The 25,204-nt window shown below is 35.5% G+C and overlaps 1 protein-coding gene, 1 long non-coding RNA gene and 1 other non-coding gene across 4 annotated transcripts; 1 reads left to right on the plus strand and 2 right to left on the minus strand.

Moving 5' to 3' along the window:
• Positions 1–782: 782 nt before the first annotated feature.
• On the minus strand, positions 783–4,152 carry LOC132634530 (uncharacterized). 2 transcript variants are annotated; one of them, XR_009580252.1, is made up of 2 exons: positions 3,939–4,152; positions 783–3,656 (listed from the first exon to the last, which is right to left on the minus strand). It is a non-coding gene; the product is annotated as an uncharacterized LOC132634530 (long non-coding RNA). The 2 variants fall into 2 exon arrangements; XR_009580258.1 differs by having other exon boundaries at positions 783–3,659.
• Positions 4,153–14,615: 10,463 nt separating this feature from the next.
• On the minus strand, positions 14,616–15,744 carry LOC132611190 (uncharacterized). Its single transcript, XM_060325606.1, has 2 exons — positions 15,205–15,744; positions 14,616–15,017 (listed from the first exon to the last, which is right to left on the minus strand). The coding sequence occupies exons 1-2, from the start codon at positions 15,742–15,744 to the stop codon at positions 14,616–14,618; spliced, it is 942 nt and encodes a 313-aa protein (XP_060181589.1).
• Positions 15,745–16,048: 304 nt separating this feature from the next.
• LOC132618692 (small nucleolar RNA R71) lies at positions 16,049–16,155 on the plus strand. Its single transcript, XR_009574263.1, has one exon. It is a non-coding gene; the product is annotated as a small nucleolar RNA R71 (small nucleolar RNA).
• Positions 16,156–25,204: the final 9,049 nt, after the last annotated feature.

Raw genomic sequence — 25,204 nt, forward strand, 5'->3', positions numbered from 1 at the left:
ATATATGCGCGTGTACAAATGATTAGTGAGAATATAGATGCACGTATGTAAAAAATGATATATGTGTATGTTCAGTTGTAAAGTAAGTAGTTTAAAACGCATGAGATGTAAACATATATACACATATTCATGACGTATTTTTGCATAAAATAGTATAAAAATGGGAGGATTAGTATGTATATTTTTTGAGAAAATAATGTACATATAGGATATTTATTTCCTTCGTAAGGTGGTATATAATGTTTCAAAAATAGTCATTTATGATATGAGAGTAATATGTATAAACGCGGTGTAAAGATGATTAAAGAGTTAATAAAAAATAAGATAGAGTAGATACATATGTATGAAAAAATAAAGTAATGTACCTTGGAGCTCTCATAAATTAACTTGGATCACTATACGGGGACCTAATAAAAGTATTGTATAAACTTGAAAAAATTATACCTGCTCACATGTTAGTATCAAAAGAATGTAATTCTAAGAATGGTCAGTTTGCAACCACTGCTTTTACCCATAAAAAAAATCTACATTTTATCCCTCTAAAACTTGCGTTTTACACTTCCAAAAATTCACATCTTAGCACTTTGCAAAAATCTATATTTTGGAACTCTTATTTCTTCCGCAATCTTTTGAAAAGAAAAGGTTTGGTTAACCACGTTTATATGGTAAAAAAAAGTATGTCTATTCCGCCGTAAAATAACTGGTTGCAACTTAGGAAAAGTTAACTAAAAGGAACTGAAGAATGTTCATAAGCGTTATACCGAATATACTTAAATCGAAAATTATACCAAAGGGGATGGGAGGGAGGGGGGGAAGCAACTAAACTTATTGTTATACTTAACCATTTTTTTCGCAGGTTCATACACAAACAAGAAATAAATACGCTACAAATACAATCCAAAAAAAAAATGTTAGTCAAGAATATAAACATGATATACATGATAACACGAAGACACGAAATTTAAAGAGAGGAAGGAAGATGGGGACGCTAGACACGAGCAATTAAATCTTGCAACTGGCTGTTCTCTAATATGGGCAGAATCCGGAGTTGCCACTCCACCAAATGGTCCCAAAGTTCCTCATGAAAAAGAAAAGAAAAAAAAATAAAGATAAGGATTAGAAACAATTCTCAACAAGGAAAAAAGAAGTCTATATAACTTTAATTAATAAAAGCTAGATAAAAGAATCAAATGTAAGACAAGGCTTTCTCGTGTCATATTCTCAAAACGCAACACCACGATCAGTTTAAAAGAAGATCATTGTAGTCCCAATTGCTACTCAAACAACCAAATGCTTCAAGCTAAATGTACAACAAGAACTTTTGATTAAACTAAAGCTTACTCAGACTTCAAAACATCATATTGGCTTATTCCCAAACAATATATATCCAGAGATACTTAGCATTTTTTTCTCTAGGTTCAAATGAGGAAAAAATAAGTTAGCATATTAATTGCACCCGAACTTGAATATAGCAGCCCCACTCCCTTTTTATGCAAGTTTTAAGTGTTCAAATCAGTAAACTTTCAATCAAGTATGGAAATCTGTTCTTTTAAAAGTGAGGCCTCAAGTTAAACAACTCTTCATCAGCCCAAGCGTAGTATCGTGTTCAAATCAGTGAACTTTCATCAGGTATAGGAATCTGTTTTTTTTTAAGAAATGTTGCCTCAAGAAAGTAACTTATTTCATCCTTAAAAGGCAGCAGTTGTTGGGCCAAAAACATTAGCAGTGAAACAGCCAACAATGCAGCAGTGAATAACCAAAAAATACAGCCAAGAGTATAACATTTTGAACCTCGAAAATGCCCAAAAATTCAGCAGGTGTTCTATCCCCAAAGACCTCATATACTTGCTTAAAATGCAGCCATTCATGCACAACAAACAGCTCATAAAGTGGAGAAACGAAACTCATTTAAATGTAGTAGTAGTAGTTCATCAAATGCAGCTCAAGTGTAACATCTGTTCGCCATAGATCGCAGTAGTACTTCGGCTCAAAACGCGACATCTTCTTGCCTTGAAATGCCTCAGCGATTCGGCTCATAATGCAGCGTTGTGCTTGCCTTGAAGTGCAGCTACAACTTGGCTTAAGATGCAAAAACTATTTGGCCTAAACGCAGCAATTACTTAACTTCAAATTTTGCTTGAAATACCATGTTTATGGCAGCAACTTTCAGCAAAAATGCAGCAGTAAATGCAGCCACTGTTTGGTTTAAATCAGTCCCCAAAAGTGCAGCAACACTAGGTATAAATTGCAGTAACTGTTTGGTTCTAAATGTCTCTCAAGAATGTGGCATTTTCAGCCACAAAAATGCAGCAATCAGTTGGCCAAAATGCAGGCAGTAAATCAGTCCCAAAATGAAGTGAAAATGGCCACAAATGCAGTAGCAAAGGGTCTAAAATGCAGCAACAAATGGCCTAAGGACACAGTAGAAAATGGCCAAAAACGCAGCAACTATTAAGTAACATACGAGCTTCAAATGGAAATCCCAAATTTTATTGAGATCTACTGCAATATGCAGCAGTTGGATGTCAACTATAGTCAGCCATTCGGCCTCGAAGTATAACGATACGAACCAGCAGCTAAGTGGAGCATCTACTCGTGTTTGGCAGAAAATTTATAGCGAAAATTATAGTACCTTGAAATTTAAACACATTAGTCGATTTTTCCCAAAATACACCAGCGAGCTTTGGCTAAGTACATCAGTCATTAGGCTTAAAATGGTCACCAACAGGGCAGCCCAACAACAACAAATAGCAACAACATGGAAGTGGAAAGCTTATCCCAAAATGGGCAGCAACACAGGGCAAACAGTGATAACAACAGAGAAAACAGCAACAATAGGTCATAATAAATATGGGAGCAACCATTTCCTATCAAGTGTAGTATTTGTTCTTGAGAGGAGATGGGGCACAACATCTATGAGGACAATATAGCAGCAGCAGTAGCCGCAAAGGTAAGGGGGCAACCAGCAACCAAGTAGCAGTACTAGTTTAACTAAAAAAAAATATGCAGTAAAATATGCCTAAGGCACAGCAACCCTTGCACCAAGATGTAGCAGCAAAACAACATCAATAAATAGCAAGTAGGAAAAACAGCAAGGTTATCGCCAAAGTGCAACAGTAAAGCTCCTGGGAACTCAAGTTGTCCTTGGAGCAAACAGCCTATGATGCAACATCATCTAGAAGTCTCAAAGTGTGGCATCTCAAAGGCAGTGGCAACTTTGCCCCAATTATAGTAGACTCATGCCAATACATCAACAAATAGCAGTGGCAATCCTTCTTAGTTTAAGTGCAGCAACCACTTTTCTGCCAACATTAGGCTACATATTTTAAAAAAAATCTTCTCAAAACAAACCAAAATAAACACTTATGTGCTAATGCGAAAATGAATGATAGGAATAAAATGGGCTTCAAATATTATCTTTTGACGGCAGCGACGGGAGTTAAACACACATTCGACGAAATTAGTCGTTTCAAGCTAATTTACAACAAACGAGGAGAACACATATTCCAGCAGCCAACTAAACCAAATAAACGACAAGAAATACTTGAACGACTACATTTCTACTTCTTATAAAATGAAAGACGAAGAGAGGACGAGTGTGATTACCTTCTCCGTGACAACGAACTGAGGCTTGTTGTCGTCTCGAGTCTCCGAATCTTCTTGAAGAGCCGAGAACCACCCAAGAATTCGACAAACAAACTTAAAGTTAAAAGAGAGATTTTAAAAAAAAAAAAAAAAAAAACAGATGAGATTTTTTGGGTTATTCAAGAGGAATTTCCAACACTTGAACCTTGTCCCAAATAGCTCACTAAGGGCTTCTATTTATAGCTAACAACTGAGGGCTTGAACAACTTGAATTCGAAGTTCAAAAATAAGGAAAAGCTATTTTGGGAGATGTTTTCAACAGATGAGATGATGAAAATGGGGATGGGACTTACCCTGAAATCCGCTGAAATCGCACATGGAGCCTGCAAGCTTCAGAGATGGAGTGTGAGAAAGGAGAAGAGGGGTGTAGGTAGCGGATTTTGTGGGATATTGCTATGTTTATGTTGAAGGTTGAAGAAAGGGCTGGTTACGTTAAGGTTCATTTGGTTGAAATGGGAAGATTAGGGATTTTAGGTTTTGGGTGAAGAATACTTGGGTCGTTTGGTTGGGATGAAAATGGAGTTGAAGACTTAGTTTGGGGATTTAGGTGGTGGTTGTAGTTTTAGGTGGGCCGGGTAGGGGGGTTTTGGGCTGGGGCGTTTTTTTTGGTGAATTGGGCTGCTGAGAATTGCTTTCAAGAAATAAGGATTGGCCCAAGTTTAAAAATTAGCTGAATTAGTTTCTAGTCTTGCTTTCTCTAATCCCTTTTTTACTTCAATCAATTAAAATATGCTTCTTTATCCTAATTAATTCTCAAAAATGTGTACATATGAAAAACTATAATACAAGTAATTTAATATACCTATTTAGTTTAAAAATAGAACAAATGATGATTAACATAGTAATAAATAGGATTAAAGAAAAAATGTCAACGCCAATATTGATATAGGAATATCAACACTATTTTTTGAGTGATTTAATTGTAAAGAATGATGTTTAGTAATTTTTAATTATAAAAATATGATGTTTGGTAATTTTTAGGAAACAATAAAAAATGTCCTTAACTTAAGAGAAATATATCTCGAAAAATAGTGTAATAATTAGCGAAATCTTCCAAACTCATTTATTGGGGAATTTTCACGACTGAGAAGCATAGTGAAATTAATTAAACGAAAAGGAGGGTCAAAATTGGGTGTCAACAATGACAATCTATAATGAACTCGTACGCATTCTCTAACTCAGTGCCATAGAAAACCGGAGGCTTCATCTTAGTGAACCTCCAAAATAAATCATGCTCCTCACCGGTCATCACCGGCCCTGTAACTGGCCTCGAAAATGCCATAAAACAATGTAAATGTGGAAGTCCTAATTATTACAACCCCAAAATCTTAAAGTCACCGTACAAGGACTCTAATCCAAAAAATGTCTAAGGAAATCCATACTGTCTAGAATAAATAAACATCAATGTCCGGAATGGAAATAGACATTAAATAAAGGAAGATCTTTGGGCGGCCTGGCACGAATAGAAGCTCACCCTCAATCTGTCAGAAAATGGCCTCAAGCTAAATATGAGGTCGAGTAGTAGTCTCTAGATCACAATCTGCACTAAAAAGAATGCAACATGGTAGTATCAGTACAAACACTATGTACCGGTAGATATCATAGGCCAACTAAGATTAGTATCATGCACGAATCATAAAATCAATAAAATAGACAGACCAGTCAGCAACACATAATCAGATAACTAGCAATCAAGTCCACCAATGATATTAAAATCAAGTCCACCAATGATATTAACAATCAAGTCAACGGAAGCAAGCAGTGGAATAAACCTCACAACAACATTCTCACTTACTCAGTCACTGATCATTTGTGTACATACATGCTAATCGATGTCTTTGCCCAATAGCTATGACCTCCAAGGGACCCATGGTGTCCATGTACCTGCGCTCTGAAATCTTACCTCGGATCACGAGCCTTTAACTTAGGCCACATCTTCACCTCCTTTCAAATGCACCTTTTCTTATATATATATATATATATATATATTGTCACATCACTTTTAATGAGCAATTATCAAGTAGAATATCATTTTCATCAAGAAGATCATATTAACTTCTTACCACAATTGTCATCAATTTATAGATCGCCACACATCGAATAATGCCATTTAGCCCACATCATCACTCAATCAATAGCATATAGGAATTCCAACCACACATTATGCCTGAAGACCAGATGAGGAGGCCAAAGTGTAAAGGATTTTCAGCTCGTACTCAGTCAAATTCTAGTATAGTTTATGATATCGTCTCACAGAGATTGGACAATCTAGGCTACAGACTTGTAATATTTTGACTATTATTTGAAAGAATTGGATTGATGAAAGGTGAGTTTGAAATTATAAATTACTTAAATTAAATCGAACAACTTCCGAAAGATTTATAGTTTAAAAGAGTTGGGAATCGTTAAATTCACTTGATATATCATTACAATAAAATCTCAGTTTCTACACGTATTTTTTAAATAATAATTACTTATTGCTAATACAATTATATTTTCACACTAAGAAATAAATAATTAACTAACACTCCGTGAGGTTATGTCAATTAATTCACTTAAGCTTAGCGATGATTAAACTGAAATATCTTGCTTGAATTGTGCTCAAGGGTAGTAAAAACTTCGTGAGAATATTTTTACTAAAAATCAATAATCTTGCCCACAACAGTTCCTCCGTGAGAATTAAAACTGAGGCAAGTAAAATTACAGACTTGAAATAATAATCTTACTAAAAATTACTCTCACTCTAATATTCTATTCATCAGTTATTATATATTAATTTTTCTCCGTGAGAATTAAAAAATTAATATGAGAATAACTTAGCTATAAAATATATAGATGTGATAATAATGATTACAAGATCAATATTCCAACACACTATGAAATTTAAATAGATGATTTCAAGCTAAGGATGTATTGAAACTGAGATAGAATTATAATTATATCAAGCTTCATCAATTATATCAATAAAAAAAAATTACTCCATTGTGAAGTAAGAAAAGCTAAAGAGAACTTCCAAATGACTAAACATATTTTAAGAAAGAGACTAGAGAAAGAGACCAACAGTAACTCTTTTCTTTCTAGGAAGCTTAGAACTAGATAGGAAATTAGATACAAAAGTGGGATGCCCCTTTCTTCTACAACATATGTCTATTTATAGAAAAATTCCTAGAAGCCTTGGTGAGACATTGCAAGAGAAATTCAATATAATAATATTTCCTTGATGACAATTTGGCATGGCAAAGTATCATGAAATCTTGAGAATTTGGCATGACAAATTATCATGCAATCTTGAGAATTTGGCATGATAATTTATCATGAAATCTTGGTGAGAATTTGTCATAACTTTGTTTCTCTTGACTTTGTGTAGTCTTTGGTGAAGTTGTCACGGATGCATCCTAGTTTCTTGGCTTTTAGTTCTTGCTTCGTCTCTTTTTCCATGTATTCTTTTCCCGCAAGATTTGTTAGAAAAGTGCGAGAATATGATATAATTATTCATGTTTTATTTTTAAAATATTAAATTTTTATATTGAAATTACATGAATAATTTATACCCATCAAATACCCCAACACTTGAATTTTTGCTATTTTGAAGGAATTTTTTTTTAATGAAATTATGGCTACTCTCGTAAAATGGAAATTTAATCAAATAAAATCTATCATGCTTCCAAACTTTATAATTTCCATATTTATCAAATCTTCACTTTGTTTCTGCTTTTATTTTTATTTGACAAAAGCTTCACCTTCTTTCTTTTCGGGACTTCTCTGAAATTGATAATTTTACGATCATCTGCATTTAGTATTCTTCATCTTTTTGTCCATAGGCTTGCCCTTTATGTCTATCTCTACTAATGTAGACCAAACATTGACTTCTAAAATCATTTAGGACTTTTTGGGCTTGTAATGTAGGCTTTAGGCTGGTAGGGTAAAGGTTGTATTTGTTGTGACTTGCCTTTTTCCAGCTTTGGAGTGTTTTTTTTTTTTAAGAACAGACTTTTCACATATTTGCTAGTTGATACTTTTTTTTTCTTGATGTACTTAAAGTTTTGTACATAATCACCACCATTTTTTTCTCTTTTTTTTTCTTTAATTCTGATTCTTTTTCAAAACGAGCTCCAAACTTATTTTCTGAAAAAGGACTTTCAAATCATAAGCATGAAATTGCATATTTAAATTTGAGATGGTTTAGGTGTAAAAAAAAAGAGAGTATATTTAGGCTTCAAAACAGGTGCTAGGGATATATGTTTTTTTATTGGTGCGATATTTACAAACGGCTGAGGTAAACAAAGAAAGCCTAATTCATTTTCTAAAAATCAGTGTTGTCTAGGATTTCGCCTCAAAGGACATTCGGGGCAAGTTCTAGAATAAAGATTGTAAATTATGTTTGCTTTATCGTAATGCTTCTCAATCTTAGAAAGTCCTGCCAAGAATTGAAGATATTAGTTCTTGCCTTCACAAAAATAAACTCACAAACGAGGAAGTTATGAGTTAAATATATAAAAAAATATTTGACATTGGATGATAAGAATTTTATTTTGATAGACTAGCATTTTACAAGAGACATATTTTTATATAATAAATTAAATTATTCAATATTAAAATAAAGTGAAAATCTTTTTGGCTTTCAATTATACAACTCCAGAAGAAAGCTTGAAAGAAACTGGAGCCGCACACATCTTGCGTGCAAATAATAAGTCTAGTTTGTATACAAACTAGAAAATTACCTACCTGTGCCAATTAATCAAGTGCATTTTCTCTTTCGCTCATTGGACTTATAAGGCTCCATTGCCTCACCCTCAATGGCTACGGGAATTTAATTTAATTTAATTTTTTTATTTTATTATATATATATAAAATCAGAAAAGTGAACATTGGTAAGATCAGAAAAGTGAAAACTAACAGTAGTGCAGAAGGAAATAGTCATATATTTACGTATTGTTCCTTGGTCCCCACATACCACAAAAGTTAGCAAAAGCATTTATCTAAATTATTTCTAACACATATACACAGTGGTATTTAAACGACAAGACCAACCAAATCATAGAAATGGTTCATAGATAGTAACTTAGCAAAAGGTTGAGACACAACAAAAACTTCCCCCAACTTTGACATTTCATCCTCCCGGATGAACATACTTTCACTTACATTTTCATTCATTCATTGCCTCCTCCAACCCCATCTCGTGGTCGCTTTCCCTTTTTCCCAAATCTGGTTCAAGGTTATGAGATAAAATAGTTGTGAAATTATTCACATTCGAAAAATCAGCTGGTAGTGATGAGAGAGTTGGTAAAGAACAATTTGTGAGAAATCCATGAAATTATCATCAATTAAAAAATTAGGGAATGAACTGGCAGATGGGTTATCAAAAGTAGGTGATAAAAAATCAGTTGATGCATTAGTGTAACCCCAATTAGTAGTCATATCACCTGTTAAATTTGCTGGAAACTCTAAGTGTTCTTTTTCATTAAACTTTTCTAACCCTTGTGTTTTTATTGCACCAGATCCTACCATCAATAATTCTTCTAATTTTGTTTTTATTTCCTCAAATTGCACCATCATTTTTGCTGCCAACTTTGTTTCCATTTCAGCAATTCCTACCATTATTTTTTCTTCCATAGCTTGCAAAATTATCTCATATCCTTTTCTATTTCTTTGCCCTTCCGTCTCTCCACATTTGTTCCATAATTCCTTACTTGTGAATTCACTAGATTCAACACTAGACTCTATGCTTGGAACAATACCAGCTTGCTTGATCAATGAAGTGATTGTTGAAGGGAACCACCACTGTTGAACTGTAAATTCACGATGACACCTCTTTATATTGATATTGATATTGATTAGGTTACCAATATCAATATTCTTTCTATAATAAAGAGCAAAGAGAAGGGAGAGTCTAGGTATATCAATCATAGACAGATCAGGGTTGGGAATTAATCTACTGCTCAGAAAAGCCAACGATGGTTTTGCCTCCTTTCTTATGTTCTTCCCTTTGAGATAGAGTTTATTACTTGTTGATGTATAGCTCCAATATGCACCATAAGGACATAAACATTTCTCCATTAATTCAAAATCTGGATTATCAAGAAGCTTAAGTGTAGCACTATCATCAACTTTAGTGAAAGAGAACAATTTGTTAATAGTTGTTGGAGAGAAATCACCTGGCCTTTCTAGAACACTAGAAACATTATTGGTCTCATTCAAATTTTTGTAAAATTCTCCAACAAGAGTGAAGCTAAATGACCCAGGTGGCCTGGCAAATTTACTCCATTTGAAGTGCTCAATAGTTTGCACAATAAATGCATCTTCCCTTCCATCTTCTTTGTTAAAGAATAATCCCTTTTCTGGAATTTCAGAACGAAAAGAGTTTTTACTAGCCCAATATTCTAAAGATATACTTGAATTAAAAGCCATGTGAAAAAAATTTAATGTAGATAGAGAAGAAGGTAAGACATTGTAAAGGAAGAGAGAAGGAGAATAAAACACTGTTTGAAGGTTACATGGTGAGGAGAAAGAAAAGAGAATGGTTGTTGCGTATGGTGAAAAAGCAATAAAGTAAGCTACATATATAAACTTGTAGTCAATTTTGTAAGTTTCTTCCAAGCATGTACTTTAGCACTGAAACTTAGATTTTACTCCACCTCCCCTTCTTTTCCTTGTATTTTCCCCTTTTTTTTCGTTTTCGTTTTTCAGTTTTCATTTTGTTTTAAACAAAAATAAATGATTACTAAATTATGAAATATATTATAACTTTTTTAAAAAATAATATACATATATCTATAGGTTTATAATTATGTATGAAAATATTGTACTTGTTATTTTATAAAGAAAGAGAGAGAATTAGGTGACAACCTGTCATGGTTGCTTTTGAATTTTCATTTCAAAAAGGTGAGTATTAAATACAACAAAAAGTTTGAATTGTACCGTTCCACATAGAGCCTTTCTGAAAGGAAAACAAAAACTGAATTGTACTTTCCCATACAATCACCTATTTATAAAAAAAAATTGTTAAATATTTGATTTAAAAAAAATTGAACACGAAAAAAAAATAAAAAATATACAGGTCTGTTGTTTCACGTGGGGCTGGCATAGCAAGTAGAACTTTTCATCTTCTTGTCGGACACATTGATGTATGATTGAAAATACTCATTTTTTATTCTTTTACAAGAAAGCTCATTTATTATTATAAAATTACTACTATGTGATGTATATTATATAATATTCATATTATATACCCACACAAATATGGTATAATAAGCTAATATAATTAAAACTCATTAAAAAGCGAACTATCACTGTATATTTAGAAGGTAATTTTTTTTAAAAAAAACAAATAATAAAAAGCACTTTTTTATTTTATTTATAGCCATTTGATTATGGTTTAAATATCAACCAAAAAATTTACCTGAGTCACTAATTAATCTGCACAATTAAATGGTTAACTAACCAGTTACTAAGGCATACTAATCACCATGGAATTGCTTCTGTGCAGGTGACACTGTTTTTATAGAGGCCTTCATGAAATGTTCTGGTTGTACAAAAATCTGTATATTAACCAGATTAATTAGTTAGGCAATTTTTTATGCAATTATATATTGGACTTATGAGGTTCCATTGCTTCTTCCTCAATGACTACGGGTAAGAATTTAAGGAATCATAGTTCTGAGTTTAACGTCACCAACTCGACTTAGTAACTCTAGACTTTATCAGTCTATCAAAGTGACAGATGGTCGTTGCTCAAAATTTCCTCCGAAATACAATTTCAACCTGTGACCATTTACCTTAAACTTGTCTTCTCCATTGGCGTGTTGAATTCCAATTGCTCTGTATGGAGTGACATCTGTAACATTGTAAGGACCTGTCCTGATTTCAATTTTCCTGGAAATAGCCTAAGTCTACTATTATAAATAAGTACTTGATCTCCAATTTTGAAACTTTTTTGTCGAATTAAATTGTCATGCCATTTTTTGTTTTTTTCCTTGAAAATTTTGGCATTTTCATAGGCTTCCAATCTCAACTCTTCCAATTCATTAACCTGAAAAAATCTCTTTTTACCAGCAAAGTTTACTTCAAAGTTCAGTGCTTTTAATGCCCAAAAATTTGTGTGTTCTAATTCAACAGGAAGCTGACAAGCTTTTCCAAAGACTAATATGTATGGGCTAGTACCAATTGGCATTTTGAATGTCTTTCGATATGCCCATAATGCATCATCTAATTTTAAAGACCATTCCTTCCTTGAGATCCCAACCGTATTTTCAAGTATTCTTTTTAATTCGCAGTTGGAAACCTCAACTTGCCCTTGGGTTTGAGCATGATATGGTGTTCCTATTTTATGAGTCACGCCATATTTTGATAGCAAGGTTGAAAATTGTTTGTTCATGAAATGGGTCCCTTGATCAATAATGATGACTCTCGGTGTGCCGAATCCGATAAAAATGTTTTTTCTGAGAAAATTACACAGTTCAAGCATCATTTTTCTTTGTGGGGATGGCTTCAACCCGTCTTGAAACATAATCCACAGCCACAAGGATATATTCAAAAGAATGAGACGAGGGGAAAGGACCTATAAAATCTATTCCCCAGACATCAAATATTTCACACACCTATATTGATTGCAAAGGCATCTCATCTCTCTTAGTGGTATTACCTGCTCTTTGCCACTTGTCACATCGTGCGACGTATGCACGTGCATCCTTGAAAAGTGTTGGCCAGAAAAATCCTACTTCCAAAACTTTAAAAGCAGTCTGGTTGGCTGTATAATGTCCTCTGATTGCTCCACCATGGTAGTGATATAATATTTGGTTCATCTCTTCCTCGGGTGCACATCTTCTAATGATATTATTTGCACAAAATTTCAACAAGTACTGTTCGTCCCACAAATAATATTTAGCATCAGATATAAGCTTTTTTCTTTGTTGGTAAGATAGATCCTTAGGCGTCCATTTTCCAACCAAGTAATTTGCAATGTCTGCAAACCAGGGTGGTTGAGTGACAATTGAATTGACAGATAGAATACGTTCGTCGGAAAACTCTTCTTTTATATCAAAAGACTAAAGAGAGGGATTCTATAATCTTGACAAATGATCGGCTACGTGATTCTCCGTTCCTTTTTTATCCTTTATCTCAAGGTCAAACTCTTGAAGAAGTAAAATCCATCTTAACAATCTAGGTCGAGCATCTTTCTTTGCTAAGAGGTATTTTAAAGCCGCATGATCAGTAAAAACAGTGACCTTGGTTCCTATCAAATAGGAACGAAATTTATCAAATGCAAATACCACTGCCAGTAATTCTTTTTTAGTTGTGGCATAATTCAACTGAGCCTCATTCAATGTTCTACTAGCGTAGTAAATGGGACACAAAATTTTATCCTTCATCTGTCCTAAAACAACTCCCACGGCTATATCACTAGCATCACACATGACTTCAAAAGGCAGGTTCCAATCAGGGGATACAACTATAGGTGCAGTTGATAATCTCTCCTTAAGAGTTTCAAATGCCTAGAAACAATCACCTGAAAAATCAAACTTAATATCTTTCATCAAGAGGTCAGTCAGAGGTTTTGAAATTTTTGAAAAGTCTTTTATGAATCTTCTGTAAAAACCTGCATGACTGAGAAAACTTCTAATGCCCTTAATAGTCATGGGAGGGGGTAATCCTGCTATAAGATCAATTCTTTCCTTATCAACTTCTATCCCCTTAGCAGTGATTTTATGTCCTAAAACAATTCCCTCAGTAACCATAAAATGACCTTTTTCCCAGTTAAGAATTAAATTGTCTCTTCGCATCTTTTAAGAACTAAGGTTAAGTGATGGAGACAATCTTCAAATGTTTTTCCAAAGAGTGTGAAATCATCCATAAAAAATCTCCAAAAACTTTTCATTCATGTCTGAAAAAATTGCAGACATACAGCGTTGTAATGTGGCAAGTGCATTGCACAAACCAAATGGCATTCTCCTATAGGCATATGTTCCATGGGGACATGTGAAAGTAGTTTTATCCTGGTCTTCTGGTTCAATTGATATCTGGTTATAACCTGAATATCCATCAAGAAAACAATAAAATGCATATCCTACTACTCTTTCCAACATTTGATCAATAAAAGGTAAAGGAAAATGATCTTTTCTGGTGGCATCATTGAGACGCTTGTAATCAATACAAACTCTCCATCCTGTAACTGTTCTTGTAGGTATGAGTTCAAATTTTTCATTTTTTACGATTGTCATACCTCCGTTTTCGGTACTACCTGAACAGGACTTACCCAAGGACTATAAAAAATGGGATAAATGATACTTGCCGCTAGAAGTTTTATTATCTCATTTTCACCACTTCTTGCATTGCAGGGTTAAAACTTCTTTGAGGTTGGATTATTGGTTGTAGCTATCCTTCACGAGAATTCTGTGCGTGCAAATAGCTGGATTGATCCCCTTGATATTTGCTACAATCCATCCTAAGGCTCTTTTATGTGTTCGTAACACTGCAAGCAAACTGTTTTCTCGTTCTACAGTCAAATAAGATGAAATAATTACTGGAAATAATTCTTTCTCAAGACAAACATATTTTAAATGAGACGGGAGAGTTTTAAATTCAATCTTTGATTGAATTTCTTCTTTATCATCTTCAGAATCTTTTTCCAATAATTCAGCTTCCTTTTTTATGGTGAGATAATCATCCTGTGTGGTGCCTGATGTGACCAAGCATCTTTCCATTAAGTCAGAAATTAATTGATCATTTTTTAATTCATCTGCAAGATCACTAATCACGTCAATCGAAAAACACGAAGATGATGTTTCATCTTCTGCATATCTTAATATCTTTTGCATATCAAAATGACTCTTTCTTCACCAACTCTTAAAATTAACTGCCTAAAATTAACTGTCCTTGATGGACATCTATGATTGCCCTACCAGTTGCGAGAAATGGTCTACACAGTATTATTGGTTCATCAGGACATTCCTTCATTTCAAGTACTATGAAATCTATAGGGAAGAAAACTTATCTACTCTTACAAGCACATTTTCAATTATTCCCTTATATTTCTTAGTACTTTGATCTGCAAATTGAAGCGACACACTTGTGTCTTTTATTTCACCATGATTTAATTTTCTAAAGATAGAAAATGGCATCAAATTTATTGAAGCTCCAGAATCACAAAGTGCCTTGTCAAAATATACTCCCCACAAAGTGCATGGAATTGTAAAACTACCTGGATCACCGAGCTTTTGAGGTAGTTTATTTTGAAGTATCGCACTACATTTTTCAGTAAGCATTACCACAGAAACTTCTTCTAATTTTCTTTTGTTTGACAAAATTTCTTTTAAAAATTTGGCATATGTAGGCATTTGTAATAAAGCATCAGTGAAAGGAATATTGATCTGGATCTGTTTTAAAATCTCCAAAAACTTTGCAAATTGACTATCAAGCTTTTCTCTTTTCATTTTTTTGTGGAAAAGGAATTGTCACGAGAAGGGGGGGGGGGGTCATTTTTTCAATATTCTTTTGTTCTTTCTTGAATTCTTTTTCTCTTGATGGTTCAGGGGATGCTTCATCATTCTTACCCTTGTCTACCTGTTGTTCTGGTTGATTCTTTTCTTGTCTGAATGCATATTGGTCATCAAGGTTCTTACCTGATCGTAAGTTGATGGCCTTAAGGTGTTCCTTTGGATTTTTCTCTGTATTGCTGGGTAAAGGACCTTGAATTTTTCCCGACACAATAGCTGCTAGTTGGCTTAACTGAATTTCTAGATTTTTGAGAGTTGAATTTTGATTTTCCATTTTTTCATCTGTGGTTTTAATATACTTGTACAACAGTTCATCAAGATTTGGATAGACTTGTTGAGGTCCTTGCTGATATGAAGCTGCTTGTTGATATGGTCTGAAATTCGATGGTCCGCGATTTTGATTCTGGTATCCAGGCGAGCCCTGTACCTGTTTCTTTTGGAAGCTTTGGGAGTTTTCAGCACCATTTGGATTGCTCCATTGAAAGCCTGGATGTTTTTGTGCCAATGGAATGCCAAAGGAATATGGCTTGTATCCAAGGGCATTAGCATGCTCATCATTTTGGTTAGTTGCTTGACATTCGTGGTTTAAATGGTTTCCTCCACACATGTCACAAACATCAGCTTGGGTTGACTGTTGTGTATTCACCTGAAAAGATTCAAATTTTGTGCCAAAGAAGCAATCTGTTGTGTTAGTGTATTCAAGGCATCTGCTTGGTCTACAGTAGCAGTTTTCTTGATAATAACGCGGTCAGATGGCCATTGAATGGCATTTTTAGAGATTTCATTCATCATCTGTAATTGCTTCTTCTGTAGTTTTTCCCATTATGGACCCTCCTGCAGCTGCATCTATCACATTTCTAGAAGAAGGTTTTAACCCGTGATAAAAGATATACAATTGCATATGTTCAGGAATATCATGGTGTGGACATTTCCTTAACATTTCTTTTAATCTTTCCCAAGCTTGATAAACTGACTCAGTGTCAGTCTGCAAGAAATTAGAAATATCTTGTCTTAACTTTGTGGTTTTAGCAGGTGAAAAAAAATTATTTAAAAATTTCTGAGTCATCTGTGTTGACACCCAATTTTGTCCCGCCTCTCTGCCAAAATACCTATTTTTAAGCTTCTAATATTTTTTGAAAAAAATAAAATATATATATTATGTTTACTATAATTATTAGCCTCTTATCAATACCGACACTTTATTATTCTATTACAGTTACTAATTATTATTATTATTATTATTATTATTATTATTAACAATTTTTATCATTTTCAGTATTTTACCAGCTTACGCACACGCATAACATTTATCTTTGCATAATTAAATAGTAGTATTTATTTAGTGCGGATTTTCAAAGAAAATAACATATATTATTACACGGCTATTATAACACCATATGATTTTATTACCCGAGTCTAATAATCACACATTTTGGTATTAAGCAATATTTTGTCACCCTCGGTATATCATTAATTAAATTAGGTCTTCTATTTAAATTTAGAAGACAAACTATTTCTTGCACTCGATCCGTATTTTGACTTATCGGACCCCAAACCAAAATCCGATTAACCCCTAATATTTTTTGGACTAGTCCGTATCTCTTATCTCAATTTTTAGAATAATCCGTGTTTTAATTTATTAGCCTATTCTCTTAATACCCAGTCTAAAAAATTGACCCAGTCCATTTATGGACCGGGTCCGATCCATTTTGCATCCAAATAAGGGAAACCCTTTTCAGGGTTTCCCATTTTCACTTTCCTCTCCACCCATCTCCGCCTCCCTCTTCCCCTTTCCTCTTCTTCACCCGCCACCCATCGCCGTCTCCACCATCCCCTCCATCATCGCCTCCACCACCACACCACCATCTCCCCATCGTTCCCTTCCTCCCCTTCATCATAAAACCCTAGCCGCAACACACCCCCTCACTATCTTCGTCACACCGCACCCATCACCGACACCTCTGACACACCCCACTACTTCATCGTCCACACCCATACCTCCACTCACCCGATATCTCTGACACCCGACACCCTCGCCACTATCTCCATCTCCACCTCGTGACTTCCACTTCGTCATCGACACCCCATCAACATCCCACTCACCCCGACATCCCCGTCACAACCATCTAACATCACCACGTCTTCCTCTATCACACCCATACCCCGACACCCATGCGCATCTGCCTAAAAAAAAAAGAAATAAACAAAAAAAAAAACCTAAAAGGGAGGCTCTATAAGATGAACTGGGGGAGACGGAAAAGAGGGGGGAAGAAGGGAGAGGAAGAAAAGGAGTGCATTTTTTCTCTTACACAAAAAAGATCTTGAATCAAAAATAAAAAAAAACGAGGAAGATCCTGGAAATCAAAACGCCTTCAAGAAACAGAGGGAAAAGGGATTGAAACAAAATACTGAGTCGCACAAAATCCTTTGAAAGATCGAGTCCTTTAGTCACCTTTAATTCCTTGAAATACGAGCTCGATTCGCAGTTTTTTTTTTGTTTTTTTTGTTTGTTCTGTTTTTGCTATCGAGTCGAAATATCAAATCAATTCTTTGTTTTTCTGTCATTTACTGTGGTGTTGCTGTGAATCCGAGCATCGCAAGCTCGGATTTGGTAGTGTTCGAGTGTAGATCGAAGACTCGAAGCCGCACTTCGCTGCACCCGAAGAAGGTAAATTTCCTTCCTTTAAGTTATTTTAGCAATTGTTCGAGTGCTTTAACTGTTTATGTGATTTTTTTTGGCTTTGGTTGTATTTTAGTTTCGTTTACAGTTATGATGGTTGAATTAAGCATATTCAGTTCCTCTTAGTTTAAATTAGTGAGTATGTTAGTCTTGTATGAGTTTAGATTCGTATGGTGCCTCAACTTCATGTGTGTTGATTAGCATGTCATCAGATTGGTCTTACATCATTTGGCAAACCTTCTTACAGGTCTAGTTCCCTGCATTTAGTTAAACTCAGATTAATCCCTGATTGAATCCTTTAGAGAGGTTGATGCTCATTAAAATGATAATGGCATAATGAAATGATCATTTCCTATTATGTATAAACATGTCCGTATTCACTAATGTCATTTAAGAGTGTTATGAGGATCAATTGAGTATAAGTCTCGACGTATTATTTTGTTTGAAACTGAGAATTATGATATTGTCATATTTCACTGAGATCATGCTTTATTCAGTTTTTTTTTTTAGTAATCATGCCAGAACAAGAAAAGTATTCAAGCATGCTTTCCTTATTCCAGGGAGTCTGATATTTCGTCTGTCTATGCCCCTGTTCCATTTGCCCCCCTCCTCCTCTGCTTATTTAGTGATGACATCGCATATCTGCTTACCTTTTAGTGTGTTTAATTTGTAACATTAGTTTGAACCTGTACGGATAATGGGGTTGTTGTATCTAGTTAATATGTTAGAATGAGAATACCCACATATGCATGATTAAATGCCACGTCTGATCACTATCCTTATGCTCGCGATGCTATGGCTATTAGTTATAACACTGCCTGCCACTGTCCTCTCTGCGTGTCTGTTACGTTGAGATTGGGATCATTATATTTGGTTGTGATCGTAGCCTTATGCTCTGTTTACTCAGTTTAATGAAATGCTTGAACCGGCTGTCCCTGTTTCTTCATCACAGATTGCCTTAAAAACTAAGTAACTTTCAAAGGAATCCTGCAAATATGTGGCACGTTTGATTAAGACCTTGCCTAATATCAGTTGGTTCATCTGAGATTCAGTAGGATATACCATGCCGCACCAAATTGAATGTCTTTGTTTAGTTTTGCCTCACCTTTGTTGACTACTTTACCGGAGTATTTGTTATGCAATTGTTTGTTTTGACTACGTTATGGTGACTTTGTTTTGGCAATGCTGTCCAAGAATGAGAAATATTGATGATGGATTATTATTTTGTGTTCTTCCAATGTGATGATAGTATTAGCTGCTCATTCTAAGTTACATGTTCATCAGTTACACAGAGGTATTGAGATTTCTCTGTTTTGAAAATCTCAAGTTCAAAGCCTTTTGTTTTCTAGAAACCTGCCTTTGTTCCTTTCTGATTTGTTTGGAATTTATATGTCACGTGTCTAATCTTAAGATACTAATCCTTTTTTCTTTCATTTTTATGCATGACCATCGTATACGAGTCCGAGGGACTCGTTCTTCTTCCACATTCGGTGTTGGGCTAAAAGCCCAATGAAATCTTTTCCGTGTCCAGCCCAACAGCAGCAGATCAGCCATCCTTCAAAATGGGCTGAGTCCGTGCCCGATTACAGCAGCCCTTCCTTAAAATGGGCTGAGCCCATTTAACTTATTTACTCCTCTATTTTTTATACATTTAATTTGTATCGCATGACTAACACTTGTTAATTTAGATGAACCGTAGTGAAATTAGTGGGGTTTAGTCTTAGTAACGGGTAGTAAACCAATAATTAATTCCATAAGTTTTATTCTCTTCTTTTCATGTTAGAACTATTTATAATGTCTAATATCTATTTTACTTGAAACAATTGATTCGCAAAATAACATGACTATATATTTCAAGTAAAGGGAAGCATATTTTACTATTATAGACACTTCAAAACATCATTAATACTCAAATATAAACTCTAGTATATTCATAGATAACTCTTCAAGTTTGAATCAATCATGCATTTAATTAAGCATAGTCAATAAAAGATAATTAAAAGAGAAAGAAAACTCACTTCCTTTTGCTTCCTATTTAAAAAATAGTCTAGATTTTTCTACATAGTCATATTCATATCACACTATCTTATTCAAAGTTTAAATTTGCAGAGGTCTTCTATTAAAAACTATCACTCATATGCAAATTATCTTTCACAAGTTTTATTTTAAAAATAGTATTAGTATTTAAAATCATATCAACATATCTTTAAGTATTATTTAGCATTTCAAATCTTCTTTTGCTAAACGGCATTTGAAAGTTCCTTTCTATGTAAATTATCATATTTTTTATCAAGTCTTATTCTAGCTAATATTTCTCATTTAAAGCCTTAGTAATACCTATAAGTATTATTTTAAATAGCATTATTACATTTCTTTTTCTTTTAAAACCTTAGCAATAATTTACAAATTATTTTCTAAATGTTATATTTGCGTTTAGTCTATATTAATTAACCTAAGTTTAGTCGGATAACCGTAAGTTAACGGATTCTAAAGGATGCCTAACCCCTTCCCTTTAGGATAATATAGAGCCCTTACCTAGAATCACACTGGTTAGCAGACCATTAACGGAGGTTTAGTTTTAACTTTACCTTAGTTAATATTTAGGTGTCCTAATTCACCATTAAATTAATTAGGTGGCGACTCCTTGAAACAAATAAACAGGAATCACCAATACGTCATACTCCCTAAATTGACCCGGTTAAAACGGGGTGTGACAGCTTGGCGACTCTGCTGGGGACTTTAGGCTCTAACCATAACAACTTAGGTTAATAAATAATTTGTGAGATATTTTGTTTGTTTTATTTTATTTTGCCTGTATTGTAGTTTTATATGATTTCAAGTATTATTGTTCCATTCCTTATATGCATTTTTTTGTTCTATGTAATATGTATATTACTGCTTTCCTTAAATTGGCATTCCGTTCATATTTCCTCCACTCCTGGAAAATTCACACATATTCACACACTTAAAGCGGCTTCGCAGTTTGCGCCCGTGCACTACTAAATTACCCCTTTTAGTTGGATTTGTCTTGTGGATTTAGTCGATCGGCGGTGCAGTCGACGGCCACGGACTTTCCACTTCCAAGTTGTCCGCTTGGGAGAGCCTTGTGTCATAGGAAAACCATTCTCAGTCTACCTAGGGTAGAGCGAAACCAAAACCTTGTAAGGACATGCATCATTTTAAACCTAGGAAGCTTAATACCCTTGGTGTATTAAGTTCATTAGTCAACCTTACCAAATGTCGAAATGAGTCTATGACTCTAAGTGACACTACTCACTATCTATGTGCATTATTTGAAGGACAAATATGTGGAATATGTGGACCTAATACTCTATAGATAAATATTTCAAGGAAACTGACATTTGTTGCAGGTTGCCGTGGAGCATTAATTAATGCCGGAGGTTGAAGACAACCGAAGGAAATTAGTGAAGTTGAAGTATTAGATATCTTAGGTTGATTTTGAGATGTATTATTGGCATGTAATAATTTTTATTCTTGCAAATTACTTTTAGGAGGAGTTGTGGAATGATACATAAAAGACATGATTGTCCTTCAAATATTCGTTAGGCCTACCTCTGGCATAAAGAGGTCCCTTGCATTATAAAACGCGATGTATTATGTGCAATAATGTGTTTATATGCAATAATATGTCCTTACCGTATACTGACTCATTTTCTTTTTCTTTTTCTTTTTCTTGTTTTATCTTTTTCCTTCTTAAAATTTATTTTCAAAATAAAAGGTTGACTTGTGCTAAAAGGGAACTGGCGGAGCATCCATATTTCACACGGTCTAAAGCCAAAAAATCAGATTCTGACTCATCACTAATCACCTGGTTAACTAAAAGGACTCGTTCTAAAATGGAGCAAAGTTTGATCAATGCAACCACTTCATCTGAGCCATCTCTTAGTTTGCCGATCACGAGTGATCCCACATCTTCTAATCAACCAGAAACACATTTGGAGATCATTGCTCGTTTGGAGCGACGAGTTGCCGAACTAAGTCATATGGTACTTCATAACCGGTCATTTTCTCAAACGCCACCACATATGACTCCATCCCAAGGAGTTCGTCAGACTTTGCCTGTGCCACCTCCATTCCCAAATTTGGACGAATTTAACCAAGCAAATTATTTCACCACTTCTCAACCAGTTCGTTCCGAACACCTCACTCAAAATGCTCCCTTTTTATTTACAACCACCTCTTCAAAAGCTCAATTCATACCGCCAGCACATGACACACATCAAGTTCCGCCGGTGTATACTTATACCACAGCTCCACCCATGACACAGATTCAAGGACAATGTCGCACAGATGTTGATCATTATGTCGAAGTTGAAAATGAGGCACGGTCAGTTAATGATGAAATGATAAATAGAAAGCTCAAAAGTTTGGAAGATGCCATGAGAAGTTTGCGTGGACTTGGTAGTAACCAAAGCGTGAGATATGAAGAATTATGTGCATTTCCTGAGGTAGAATTGCCACCAGGTTACAAGATTCCAAAATTTGAGAAGTTTGATGGGTCGGGGAACCCTTTCTTCCATTTGAAGGTCTATTGTGAAAAGTTGATTGGTGTGGGGAAGAATGAAGGGATAAGAGTCAAACTATTCAATCAGAGTTTGAGTGGAAAAGCCTTGGAGTGGTATTCTAAGCAAGATACAACCAAATGGCGTACTTGGGATGATTTGGCAAATGCTTTTGTGGATCACTACAAGTTTCATGTTGAGATCGCTCCTGACAGAATCTCAATTACAAAATTGAAGAAGAAGTTCACCGAATCATTTCGAGAATATGCTATACGGTGGAGGGAAGAAGCATCTAGGGTACACCCACCCATGGAGGAGACAGAAATGGTTACTTTCTTCATTCAAGCACTAGAACCGGAATACTATGAACGTTTGGTGACAATGAGTGGAAAAACTTTTGCAGAAGTGATCAAAGCTGGGGACATGATCGAAGATGGCATTAAGACAGGGAGAATAACAAGTCTAGCAGCTTTGCAGTCTACCAGTAGGGCTATACAAACTGGTACTCTCGGAAATGGAAAGAAAAAAGAGAAAGAAGCAGCATCGGTGATGGCCTTGGGAAACACATCATACCGCCATCAACGACCACCGCGATACCAGCCTAACGCTCACCACTCACAATATTTCCAATATTCTCCACATCCCTACGACCAAGCTTTGTCATCTTACCAACCTCAATCACCACAAATATCCTACCCTGTTTACAACACACAACCAGCATATCGAGCTCCACGACCACCAACATATCCAGCTCCACCATCACAAACTCATCATCCAAACAATGCATCCGCACCTCGCCCAAATAAACCGTTCCGCAATTTCACACCATTGGGAGAACCACTGAGCGTTGTTTTCGAAAGACTGCAAGCTTCAGGCTTAGTATATCCCGTGGAAGGTAGAATTCCAGATCCATTACCCAGAAGCTTTGATCCCACTAAAACATGTGCATATCATTCGGGGGTAAAAGGCCATTCCACTAATCGTTGTTACGCATTGAAGCATAAAGTTGAGGATCTTATTGAAGCAAAACAGATCACGGTCAAACCACCAACACCAAATGTGGTTAACAATCCACTCCCGACCCATGATGGGGCCACGATAAATATGATTGGAATAGATGAAAATGTTGACGACCCAGCCGAATTTATAGTGCCTGTGGATCGTGTGGAGGATCATGATTTTGTAGCCGTTGCTTCTCCGGCTGTAGTGATAAGGGGTTGTGTGCCTGTCGAGATATTAGGAGCTTCATCAACGCCTGTGGAAGTAGTTCAAGCACCAAATCAGTTACCAGTGCTCGATACAAAAGCCGTACCATGGAATTATCAACAAACTGTGATGGAATGTCGAGGAAAGGACACGATCACTGACAAGGTTAAGACATCAGGAATGACAAGGTCGGGAAGATGCTATTCTCCAGAAGAGCTAGTTAGATTGGGGCAAGTTAAGGAAACCAATGTACCTCCCAAAAGGGTCGTGACTGAAACCGAAGCAGAAGAATTTTTGAGGAAGATCAAGGCTAGTGAGTACTCAGTTGTGGATCAGTTGAAAAAGACCAATGCTCAAATTTCTATTCTCTCTTTGCTTTTGAGTTCAGATATGCACAGAAATGCACTGTTGAAGATCTTGAATGAAGCATATGTCCCAAGCGAAACAACTAGTGAGGCGTTAGCTGGGATGATTGAGCGCGTACTTGACAGCCATCGAATCAGCTTCGATAATGAAGAATTGCCGCCGGAAGGATGCATGCATAACAAAGCACTCCATATAACTGTCAAGTGTCGTAACATGTTTGTGGCTAAAGTATTGATTGATGGGGGTTCTGGACTCAACATCTGTCCATTAACAAGTCTGAAGAAGATCGGATATAATGTTAGCGAGCTCAAGACCAGTGATATGAATATTCGAGCATTTGATGGGGCTCAAAGGCGCCCTATTGGGGAAATAGAGTTGAAAGTGTTGATTGGCCCTGTTGAATTCATTATGGATTTTCAAGTACTTGATATTTCCACAACATACAACATGCTGTTAGGTAGACCGTGGATCCATTTGGCTGGGGCCGTACCATCTACTTTGCACCAAACTGTCAAATTCGAGTGGGATCAGCAACAAATATGTATACATGGAGAAGGGGACACGTCTTTCTATCTAGAGCAATCCACCCCATTCGTCGAGGCAGAAGGAGGGTTCGACGGAGCAGCTTACCACGCTTGGGAGGTTGTGAATATCACTAAGGAGAGTGAAGTATGTCAAACTCAAGAGTTCAAAAGATCATGTGCCGCAATTATGGTTGCAAAAGAAATGGTGAGAAATGGGTACCAACCTGGATTTGGGCTAGGGAAAACACTAAATGGGCGAGTTGAGCCAGTCGTTCTCCCTACGCAACAGTTTACATTCGGTTTGGGATATGAGCCAACTGAGGAAGAAGTGAAGAAAGCACGAAAGAATAAAAGGAAGGAGATTGCATTGCCAAAACCTATTCCTACCATTGATCAAACTTTCTCAAAACCTTCAGATCTGATTGTTGAAGTTGCCTATGATGATATCGTGGAGGGAGTCAAGAACCTGTTCGTGGAAGATGAAGATGATCATGCTGCGATAATCAAAGACTTTGCTGAAATATTGACTTTATAGGCTGCTGAGCCAGGACCTGAGTTGCAAAATTGAACTTCTATCTTAGCCCCGGTTCGTCGGGAGTTTCAGTATTTTCAGTTTAAATTTCCTTTTGTAGTAGGCCGGAGGCATCAACTAGAACATTTAGTTCCTTTTGTCATGTTGCCTCTATGTTTTGTTACGGCCTTTTTAAATTAAGATTCTGTCATTTTGTTTGTAACGAACTACGTTTGGCCTGACTTCCTGTTGGATAC

This window comes from Lycium barbarum, chromosome 1 (assembly GCF_019175385.1).
Source record: "Lycium barbarum isolate Lr01 chromosome 1, ASM1917538v2, whole genome shotgun sequence".
Classification (NCBI taxonomy): Eukaryota; Viridiplantae; Streptophyta; class Magnoliopsida; order Solanales; family Solanaceae; genus Lycium; species Lycium barbarum.